Raw genomic sequence first — 12179 nt, forward strand, 5'->3', positions numbered from 1 at the left:
TTTATGTAGTGCATGAATGACTTTTCCACTGTTATCACTACTACAAATTCACAATTTTTCACAAGCTCAACTCCACACTGATCACATTTCCACGATTCCTCGTTTCGCTACTGCTGCTAATAAATAACACGAATAATGAAGCCAACAGCACTCATTGACAGCATCCCCAGCCACCCACTGTTCCAACTATATATATTCAAACCTCACCCGTCCTTTATCTCTTCCCTCCTCCCAGGAGTGAAACATCAGCCAACTCAATGGAATGCATTTTATCGGAAATTCCTGAGCCGAAATTCGAGATTCTTATCCACTTTACTACCATTGCCACGGCAGTGGCTCAAACTCAAATGAACTAACATGCCCGCGTACTGGCCAGCCATCCCTCTGTAGTACTGAGCTTTGCATATATATAAGTGCATATACGGTTGCGAGAGAGATTTTCCAATAGTGAAACTATAATTGAGCCCACTTCCCATTTCCCCTTTCTCATGGGACACACGTTGCCTCCCACCACCCCTTACCGGAAATGGTACCCGTCTGACAGCGATCAGCGATGTGGATGGTAGGGAGGTTTGTGTCCTTCTTCTTTTTTTTGGTCCTTCCCATCCGTTGACAGCAGTGTGTAAAATGAACGCTAGCAGGAATGTAGCAATTTCCTGCAGGCGTTCACTCGGCCTCGGTAAAATGGGTATCGTTATTGATTGGAAATCATCATGTTACACGCGCACAGGCGGCAAAAGCTACACAGCCAAGCTGCAGCAAATGCGAACCACTCTGGCGCTCGGAAGCACGGCGAAGAGTTGTATGGGAAAAAATTGAATTATCGACCATGCACCATGGAAGGTGAAAGTAGTGTCTGTGCCGGCCAACGTTAACCTACGATGATGGGTATTATGGCAAGGGTACAAACTTACCCTCAGCCGTGTGAATGGAATCAAATTTACAATAAAAAAGAAGAACACCAACGTAATGAAGTTTATTAAGTGTCACCTCGCTAGTTTCGATACTCATCCGATGCAAACTTTAGGCAATCATGCTTTTGAACAACATTGGTGATCTTTTTTCCCTCTTCTAAAAACGATCAAATGATGATTCTAATCTGTCTGTTGGGTAGGGAAAGTTTTTTTTTTACAAACAATTCCATCTTTCCCTTTCAAATGGTTGCGTTTTACCAAAAACTTACATCCAATAAATTGGATTAAGGATGTTAGCTTCAGTTTTTTTTTTTGCTTCCGTTCTCCTTTTCATTCACTTACAACCCTTACAACTCCCGTTTTTGAACGCAACTGTTGCTTGATTTAAATCCCTTATGCCAAACCAATTCGGGCAGATAATTACTATTAGCTAGGTTAATAATAAACGTCCAAACCTGCCGTTCATCGACACGATAGAAATCTTAATTAAAATCCAATCCAGCCAACCGGTTACTGTGTATGTGTATGAAGGGGCCTTTTTTGGGAGGTGAGTGGGCGGCTGATTGGCCGGAATCATTCCATTCTCTGGCACACCTCACCTGCTATTATTTAGTTCTTTCGCACTACTACCTGTTTTGGAGTCTTCCCTGCCCAAAAAAGGGGTAAAGTTGTTGCTTTCATTTTACAGCAAAAGCCTTCCCCTTAGGTCACCGGTGTACCGGGGTCGCAAAACCCCGTTTTGCCGAATGAAACGGAAGCTCATTCGTTCGTTCGTTTCAAACTCACCCGTTTACCCGGTCCCTGCCGTACCGCAACCAGGGATGGTGCTTGCGCATATCGCTAAAGTTTTAACGACCTCACTCACTCGCACCCAAAAAGACCAAGCACACCATAAATTAAACATTCAAAAACCGGAAGACAACACAACAAAAAGGCCCATCATAGCTACCAGGTTTTGTCCGGGGGTTTTTCGGTTTGGTTTATCTTTCCTTCCTCACTACTACCTCTACTCCTTTCCCATCCTTCCTTTCCACAATGCAACCAAGTAGCAGTGGGGCAGGAAACGATATGCCTTCTGGAAGTGATCCCCCCGTAAAATCGCAGGGAAAACTTTATGCTTCGCTTTTCCAAACACTGGCACCAGGGCCCCTTCCGACGAATCGGTCGGCAAAAATCGCGCGCCTTCAAACCTGCCAGATGAAGATAAATATTTTTTTTATTGTTTTCCCACCCACCCTCTCATTGGTCGGTTCTGGCTTTCTTTCAACTTTGCGCGATGCAGCCCTCTAGCGGGTTGATGATGATTTCTAATTTTGCTTTATGAAATCTATCAAGCTTTCGAGCTCCTGCAGATCGTGCCAGGAGCAGGAGCAGCAGCAGAAGCAGCAGCTAGTAGTTCGAATCGAAGAAATGAAAATTCACTGAAAGCTTGCTTTATCAATAGGGAGGGGAAAAAAACAATGGGCCCCAACATTTCCTACCATTCGAGCCATGTTTTGTATTTTGCTGAAGCCGTACAGTGTAAACTTTTCCCGGTTCGGTATTATTTGTGCCTCATTTGTCTCCTATCGTAACCTGACCCGTCACGGTACACCGGGCAAAGGTGACGGAAAGAGTTTAACTTTATTAAATGGAATAATAGACAATAAGAACGGTAAACAATGCCCACCGTTTGGGTAATTTCTTTTGATCAATCGGATAGCCGTTCTGATGCAGTACTTTTCTTAAGATTGGTTGCTGTTTTATGTTCAGCTAGTGTTAAATCCCTACTTAAAAGGGCGCGAATGGGTTGAGTTTTAATATTGTTAGTTTTGTTTCATCGTTCAGTTATTAATTAAATATTTTTGTTTCAATTTAATTAATTCAGTATCAAATTTTATTGTAATTTTTCTTTCAAAACTCATTTATCTTCATTTTATTTGCTTGCTTTATTTGCTAATTTTCTTGAAATTTCCATCATCCTGTGCAATTGTTTCGTGTGCTTGCAGAACAAAAATGCATTCCTCACCCCAAAAACAGGCGCTACTCTTTGCTAATGGTACGTTTTATTTCCTTTCGCATTCTTACAGGAAAACTCGATTTCCATGAATTCATCCCAGGTAAGTGTGGCAATACTGGCTCATCCTATTTCACACTCTGCTTCTTTCTTTTCCATGTTTTCTTTTGCATTGGTAAAAGGCGGCATACAAAAAACTAAAAACAATGCCCAAAACAAAATGGTTCCACTTGCAAGTGAAAACCTCGAAATATGAACACCTTTTTTGTGAAAATTTTTGTCCTTCTATCGGTGAGTTTTCTCTCTTGTTTCTTTCACTCCATTCCCGGGGTTTTTGTTTCACTAGATTCCTCGCCCTTTCTCATTGTGCCGCTTGCTTCAATCAATTCAAACATGTCATTCGCCTGCAAAACGCACCTGAGCTGTCTAAATGACACTTGGCAGCAGAAAAGTTTTCTTCGGCATGCTACACACACAAACACACGCACACACACTATGATTCCGCCAAAGCAATTGGTAGCAAATGGAATGAAACAAGAGACGCTGCCTATTCTTGAATTCTTTTGAGTTTCAAGTACGCGGCCCGGTTCGCCGTACCGGGGAAAACCGAACATACACAAAGTAACAAACAGAAATGAAACAGTTGAATGATGAGACACCGGCTACGACGACAACGACGAACGGTGCCAATATCGAAGTTTGATCCTTGTACAGGTTGTGCTTGGCGTGAAGAAGGCGAACGTAAAACGATGTCAACAATTTCCACTTCTGTTCGTTCGCGTTTTTCATCTCCAGTTACATTACCACAACGCACCGTTTCCGACACTCCCCCCAACCCAATGGTTCGATGCCACACGACCATCTTGACTAATGCCGGCATACAACGTAGTGTGTGGCTGTGTGTATATTGCCGGCATCGTTCAGAGAAGCCACTTCGTGGATGTGGCGCGCTTACACTTTTCGAACAATTGTCGAAGCACGGCTTTTCCCTCTGCCCCCCGCATACTGTTGGACGTCTTCGTGCAAAAGTGCTCAATTCAATGCAAGTAGTTGTGTTTTTCTTCAAACAACAAACTTTTCAACCAAAAAACCGTGCTTGAGGAAGATTGGAGAGGAGATGAGAGTAGTGGAAAGCTGACCCGCCTGCGTTTTTCTCAAACATTAGCTCACCGTTTGGCAATGACGCGGAATGAAGGAAGAAGTAAATTCTTTTCCAAATATTTGTTTATGAATAAAACATGTACCTGTAGCAGACGCCGTGCCGCGAGAAAATTCGTGCAAAACAGTCAAACTGGTTGTTCGCGTTCGTGAACTCACCTAACAACCACAGCGTTCCTGTTAAACGTTCACTGGAAAGGACGCTTATTGGTAAGGCCGAATAAAACCCGAAAGCAGGTTTAATGATCCTGCAAATGGCAAAATGGGGAATAGAACCGTATCGTATGGTGCGGTTCTCTGTTCTTAAGAATTGGTTAAGGACGCTTTTCTTGACTTGTATGGAATCGTTCAGAAACGACAAAATTAGGACGTAATGTGCAAAAGGGTGTTTAATTTTTGGAAAGCTTGAAATAAGATTCCAGGGATTTTGTGTGAATAAAGCTACATTCTTGCTTTTCAGTTTCATAATATCAAAACTATATTACATGTGGCAGGGTAATAAGAACTGAAAAGCTATTATAGCACCATATAATCTCTGAATGGAATATTCACCAAGAAAGAATAAATTCTCACCAACGAGAGAAAATAAATGTAGCCTGGATTGGCAACTGATAAAATAAAAGGAAATCGTGCTGCAATCGTGCTACCCATAAGCATAAGCTTTCGAATTATTCCGTGAGTCAAACTAGTTGATTTTATTGCATTACGCTATCAAGCGTTTGCTAGCATCATATAGCTTCATACGGAACGTAGCAAATCCGTAACTTTGCTAAGGTAGTATTAAATTTAAACTTTAAATGCTTCTATCTCAATGCTCACCATCCTACCCTACATTTCGACGTGCCTGTCATAAAATGACGAAAATTATGAGCAAACTTTTCTGAAGCATCACCACGATCGTATCACGACCGTGCTGTGAAGCAAAACTGTGTGAAAGCAAAACAAACGCACGCAAAAATATTCTAACGCAAAGTCAAACATTCACATACCGAAACATGTTGCACGTGGGGTAGGTGTGTGCCCGTGTTTGTCGAACGCTTCTCATACATGAAGGCAAAAATATCAGCTTGAAACACTGCAAACAGAAGAAGAGGAAAACTGAACCCCCAAAAAAAAGCAGAAACGCAAAAAAAACACAATTCTCACACAAACAAAATCCAGACATCGTCGCGCTGTGCAAAATCAACCCCTAACGAACTTAAACGATTTTTAGCGGAAAGAATTTGTGTGTTCGGCTCCAAATTTTTCTGGAACTTTCAAAACCCATACCTCTCACCACTACTTGAGGTGAAAAATGGCACACGGGCCGCCACGAGAAAGGAAGCGAGAACCCAACTTCGAGGGAACCAGATTTTATCGAAAGTGGAAATTTATGGTTTTCAAGCAATCGAAAAGACGTACGCAGAATTTGCCGACAGAGTGGGATTTATTCTTTTGACTACGCTGGTACCGCAACAATTCATCGCCTCCATTTTCTACCGACCGCACCCGGGTTCCAGCATTGGACCGATTGGCATGGGCGTCCACCGACGAGCGCGCGTGAATTTTAAATAAACGGCGTGCGTGATCGTGTACACACATACACCCATACCCATTTGCGTGTGTTCCGATTTCCGCACGCCTAGCAAATAAACGACGCTACCCTGTAACTGGCAGGATAAGCCGAAGATTCTGCAAACGCTCCAAAACCGTCTCAAGTGTTTGTTGTGCTGCCGAGAAGTGGTGCTCCCGAGGCCACGTGAGCTTTCGTTTGCCCATCATTTTGGGGTAATCACTTCCTTTTTTTTTTTTTTGCTCTCCGTTACACCGATTGCACACATTGAAGTCACACCCCCTTTATCGACCACATCACCTCGGTGCTGTGCAAACGTTATAAATTCAGTCATTCACGTTGGGTTCCTTTCACCGCTGGAGTCAATCCGTTCTTGTTTTTAAGTTACGCCGTTTTTTTTTACCATCCCCATAATGTGGATCCTTTCCATTCTTGGAAAGTTCTCGTGAAAAGGTGAAAATAATTTCCACGGTTGAAAAATTAAGTGAGCAGCTTCGGCAACTTTCTAGGCAGCTTCGCATTCGTTAGTGTTGGATGATGATGGTTAGGGTCAGAATTAGAATGCAATTGTACCGGAGAAAGAGAGGACTGGTGGCAAGGCAAGCGATTAATTCGAAAGAGATTTACGATTTTTCTTCCGAAACACGGCTCACATGCACAATTTCCATAAATTCCTTACAAACTACATTGGAGTGCCGATTATCCGGGTACCTTTTATCCGGTTGTTCCAAAACAAAAGTTCCAAAAGCGAATTGACTATTTATTTATCAATAAAAAGAGTTGTGCCTATTATCCGTGTTATTCGCTTATCTGGCAAGGGCTGAGTCCCGATGAGCACGGATAATCGGCGTTCCACTGTCCTCCGTCACTCCGAATCAGAAAACCTCGCGTTCGAGTGTAGCTTAATCTTTGTTGTCTCACTTTATAATGTTACCAATTTTAAGCGGATTTAGATTTTTTTAGTACAGATAGAAGAGATAGTAGCAGCAACAAATAAGCAACTAATATTTTAAAATTAATCAAATTAGCTGCGGAATATGTAAAAAAAAGTTATCTCGAAATTTTTTAACTTCCAAAATCTATATCTCAAGCATCAAAATGTTAACCATTTGTATCATAAAATATTGCAAACTTTGTCTCAGTTACATATGTATGTTACCTTTCAACAATTTTATCAACACAAAAATGGCCAAGGTTTGCAAAAATCTACACCATTTTCTGCCGACTGCAATCCGGCTCAAAAGCTTTCAATCAGGTCAATCATCCAACTACTACGATTGAAACGCAGTGAAAAGGACATCATCCTGTCCAGTCAACCCTGTTTTGCTATCAATTTTGTCACCTGGTGCGATGCATTTATCCCCGATCCCCCATTCCGGACGGTTCCAAACCCAAAAACGCGAGAGTGCACTCATCTTGACACTAAAAATAGGTGACCACTTCGAATTATTGATGAACATTCGAGTGCCCTCGGTATCGATCGTCCACCAACCGGAAACATGCTTGTGTGTACACACACAAACACACATATCCTCACGCACACACATACATACACAAGGGTCAATTTCGATGCCACTGGATTGAGAGTTTCGTTAGTACCGTGCGGTTTTTGGTTCGTTTGCCAGTTTGCTGCCGGAACTTGGGTATCGAACGAGAAAAGCGGTACGCCTGTGCCTCAATCTTTTGACAGTACACTCGAACTGGGAAGTACTAATCAACAAATGAAACCTTCGATCCGGGATCCGGGTAACCATCACACTCGGCATTGGGTAATTCGAGCACGGGTACTCATCCGCCACTCGATGCGATCTCAATTGCGGATTGAATGTCTTTTTTTTGTCGACAGACGTCCTACGTACCCGGGCGCGACCGATGGAGATGGAGGACAAGATCAGGCAAACTTGGGTTATCTTTAATTCGACCGGAAGGGAAAGTTTTCGGTCCCCCGAAGGTGTTAGTTATAAGGTTGGGGTCGTTGAGTGTTGTTGAGAGGGTTTCATTGTAAACCGCAACCGAGAACTATAATTTGAAACTAGGAACACTGATTGGCCCAACAGTACAATCAGTTTATGATAGATTACATCAAAGGAGAACTCAGCACAGTAGTAGAAAATGGTAGTGACTTCCTGTGTATCATTTTGCTGTTGGCCAGATTAATGATATGAATGTTGGATATCTATCGGATACTGTAAGAACTTATCCAACGTTCTTATAATTGATGGTACGGGTTTTTTGTTAATTTGATTATAAAATTCTTTGATATTCTTTGGTTGTACCATGTAGCGGCAATATGTAGATGTAAAAAACAGTAAGATTTAATGCCAATTGAACCGACCCAAAATACATGAGAAATTCAGAAAAAATTAGAACTTGTGTAGGCTCCACTGATGTGTCCACTTGGCCTGAGTTATTTGTAACAATTGACTAAACCTATTAAACAGCAAGTTCGTTGGCTGGATCAGGTGAAGTCGAACATGACGGAGATCCGATGTTGCCTTCGATGGAGGACGATAGCCCTAGACCGAATTTCCTCGAAACGGATTGGCAACTTGGCCATGTCTTCGCGACGTGGTCGACCATGAGCAGGCCAAGAAAAAGAAGACTGAACAAAATATAGACGTCTACTTTTCAATATAAAAACATTTTGGTACTCTTAAAGTTTAAGTGTTTGTCAAGTTATTCTAAAAAAAATTAAAGCTGCTATGTGAAAATGATATTTTTATTAAAGACGATTTGAGCTCGACGAACACTATTTTGAAGATTCATTAACTAAACTTTGGTAAAACTCTAGCTTCAATAGACCGTAGTACCAACCCACCATTCCACCAATGCACTTTTGCTTGCTTCATTCTAAGTGTTAAGATCGTTCTGCGAAACATCCTATCTGCTTAACGGTAATCCGCCGAATGAAAACTCCACAATGAAGCTACTGTATGCAGCCGTCCACTATGACAATGTTTTCTGCCAAGGCGATACCATATTAATCCAATTTCGAGCACTTCCTCGGTACAACAAAAAATAACACGACTAGCTTAAACCAATCTTGCCCTACATTTCACCAGCTTTGGCTTACCCGGAGAGCGAGCCCAGCACCACAGGAGCGGACGATTGCCCTCGAAGGCTTCTTTGAACCGTACGGTCCGCGAAAAAAAAACCGTTACGCCATCGTAAATGAGCGCAGACGAAACGGAGAAATGGTACGCGGTCTTGTCTTCCTTTTACCGCTCCTGGTGCTACTTCATCCGGTCGAAGCCGTACCGGCGGAAGTAAGTTATACTTCGGTGTAGTAATTTATGGGCGCGTTTTAAATTTCCTCATTAAAATTCCGAAACGAAAATTCACCACTCGCCAATCAGCAGCGAAACCCAGCGTCGATGGGGTGTATCCAACAGTTTGAAACGGCCTGGGTTTGGTAATTTTTTTTTGCTCCCAAGCTCCACTTATAACGCGTGCTGAGCTACTGTGGCCGGTGTTAAATAAGTGCGGGAACTTAAAACAGCGCACTGTTGGGTGGATCAGCGTTTTTTTTTGTTTTGTTTTTCGTTTGTTGTTGTTATGCTTCGTAGCTGATCATAACCACGGACGGTCAGTTGCTTAAAGTATTGAGCAACATTGCATACTCAATATGGCTGAAGACTTTAATGCTTCCGTGTGCTTTAAATGTGTGCGGAAAGCATACTTTAGTTGGAAAGAAGTGAATAAATTTATACTGCAGCGTACGAGTTGATAGACTGTCTTATGCAAATAATACAAATAATTCTTGCCAAACTTTCTGCAAAACGAATCAACTCCATCATTAGCTCCTTTATCGTTGTAAGTCGTTTTGTGCATGCATCTTTTAAGATTCCTCGATAGTATAGGACACGATAGGATTGATAGCAAATCCCATTCAGATCCTTTTTTATCTTTGCAATGACTTACACTCTGTTTGCATAATGGAAGTAAGTTTAGTAAGTCATGTTTTAGGCTGGGGATGGCTCTCAGTAACTTGGCCGTTAAGCCTTAAGGAGAAGATTGTATAAGCTAATGTTTCGCAACATTATACTCCACGCAGAAGTGTAAATTCATGCTGTATCATTTGTTACCAAACACTCATCTTCCTGCCTTCTAGCATGTCACACACATCATCAGGATTTGGGACGTGTTGGTAAAAAGTAGGTCAAGCGATAGAATTTGCACAAAAAGTATCCAACCAAGTTTTTGACTCACTTATTTCGAGAACGGCTTCATCCTGACTTACCAGCTAGAGCAATATAAGAAAACAGAATTTCCACAGCTGTGCTTGACACTTTCCCGCAAGAAACGATGCAAAATTAACGTTCTTTAGCATGGGCCTTTCTCTGTTTTACACACACACTAGACAATTCACACCGACATTACTTATCATATGCACAGCGGGGACGAAGAACCCCGGAAAAGTTTACGTTACGGGATGCTAAACAAACGGTGCTCAAGTTAGCTGGCGTAAATCTTCCTTCGTCCTAAGGCTTGATTTGGGGCTTCGAGTTTGCGAACATCGATAAGGTTTCTTTGTACGGCTCTTTTTGACATTTTTTTTCTTGCTTGAAATGGATCTTTTTTATCCCATAAGTAATCTGCTCACAATGAACTGGATGTTATCTTCTGGAGTGCGTTTGTTGTGATGTTGTGGAAAAAGTTTCTCGCCAACTACCGAGTGTCAAACAAAAGTTTCATTCGTATTACTTTTAATTCGTACAAACCTTTCTTTGAAGAAAAAAGAAAACACATTAAGCAAAGCTGTGAATATTTATAACGTACGTCAGTGAACTAAGAAAATGGAGTTTTCACTTATGAGGCTTTCTAAATAATCCTTTCTTTTATAGTGAAACTTTTTCGAGCAAGTCTTTCATCATAACAAATGAAGTACGGAGTTGCTTTTTTATTTCAAACCCTTTTCCAGCACGTCTATCATTCAACGTTTTGAGTAATAAAATGTAAATTAAATTCCTCATTTTAACCCTGATACAAAATCAACCCGTCAGACACCGTGTCTTGATTCCACTGTCTAGAAAGCCTTTTGTTATGGTTTTTGCTGAAAAGCTGCAAAAGGTGAAGAGATGGGTTACTGATCGCTATTAAACTTCATCATCCCAGTCAAATAGCCGACAACAAGGGCAAGCATCAACCAAGAAGCAAAACAGTTGCAAAGATCGCACATCAAACAAATGCCAGCAGCTACACATCTGCCGCGCATGCAAGCGAATATTGAAGCGCGATACAACCAAAACACCGGTCTGTTCTTTACTTCCCAAACATTCCTAAACTGGCTTCACTTCATCGTCGCAAAAACGGCTACCTTTGCAGTGGTACCACCCGTCCTAGGGCGGGACATGATCCAACAAAACACAATGGAAGCTAATAGAAACCCACAGGAATGCCAGATTTATCGTTACAAGTGTGCCTGCAGGCCAGAGAGTGCATCACCGCGAACCGAGCCAACCGTTTCGAAACTTCTGGTTCTGCGTTGTTCCATTTACCTAGGCATCCTTGCTTACCGTGGCCATGTTCCTATCCGACCGATGCGTGTAAGTGCAAAGTGGATGGAGCGATTATTTGCATCGAATTATGAAACATTCACTACCGAATTTCCCACCCCACCTGGAAACTGGTTGCGGCAGGTATGTTGTGCTCGTTTGGCAACAATGGTTACAGCCAGAACAATTACGACACACCCTGAAATGCATTGAATGATGGTATTGTGCCTGTTTGTTAAACAGCGGGAAATGAATACCATTCATGGATTTCGCAACTACTCAATAAACATTTCGTGGTTTAGCTTACAGCCAATTCCCCAACAAAACCATGGCTTATGGCAGCATTGATACAGGGAACAAAATACTCTGTGTAAATACAATTCTCCGAATTCTATCATACGGTTCCTGAAGTTATCTCTCTATTAAATTAAACAATAGAATCGATATCGTCGAAAACAATTTCTTTTTTCTCTCTTACAACAAACCGTTAATTGAGATTCCCTGTAGAATACATGATATAATTGGAACACTTTGCTTAGATTGTCACTCGTGGATCAAACTAGTGTTGGGAGAATCTGATTCAGATTCATGAATCTTAACGAATCTTTGAACTCAATGAATGGCTCTGAATCACTATTTTGAAAATGGATCCTTAGAGTTTAAAGGCCGATCGATGATTTATGTGTTTGCCCTTCGAACCCCCCAGCACTTTTGTAATAAGTCCACACACGGTCAGCTCTTTTACTATAAGTTTGTTGACATCGAATAATAAAGAATTCAAGGAATCTTTCAGGTTTCATTTAAATTTATGAAAAATGATTAATTTTTTGGTAGTTGGCTCATGATTGGCATGACTCATCACTGAAAATTCATTTGAATGACTCTTTTCAAAAGATTATCGAATCTTTTGCACAATACTTCTAGCACAACACTAGAACAAGCTGAAACAATAAAATGTTGACACATTAACCTTCAGATAGGAAAAATTCCTGTCCTGTCTTGTTTTATCTTATGCTTAGCTAGGGGCGGCCCGGTGGTGCATATGATAAACGGAGCCGCACGGC

At 41.6% G+C, this 12179-nt stretch overlaps 1 protein-coding gene across 6 annotated transcripts in view; it reads left to right on the forward strand.

Annotated features, from left to right (window-relative positions):
- Positions 1–12179, forward strand: part of LOC125765772 (cytoplasmic polyadenylation element-binding protein 3) — a 220136-nt gene that overhangs the window by 120158 nt on the left and 87799 nt on the right. For 5 of the 6 annotated variants that reach the window (XM_049431233.1, XM_049431232.1, XM_049431230.1 and 2 more), the window contains one exon: positions 2984–3013. The exons of the other annotated variant lie outside the window; for it this stretch is intronic. In XM_049431233.1, coding sequence (XP_049287190.1) covers positions 2984–3013 — 30 coding nt within the window. The remainder of the gene's footprint in view (positions 1–2983; positions 3014–12179) is intronic. 6 annotated transcript variants of the gene reach the window in all.

Source organism: Anopheles funestus, chromosome 2RL (genome assembly GCF_943734845.2).
Source record: "Anopheles funestus chromosome 2RL, idAnoFuneDA-416_04, whole genome shotgun sequence".
In the NCBI taxonomy this organism is placed as follows: domain Eukaryota; kingdom Metazoa; phylum Arthropoda; class Insecta; order Diptera; family Culicidae; genus Anopheles; species Anopheles funestus.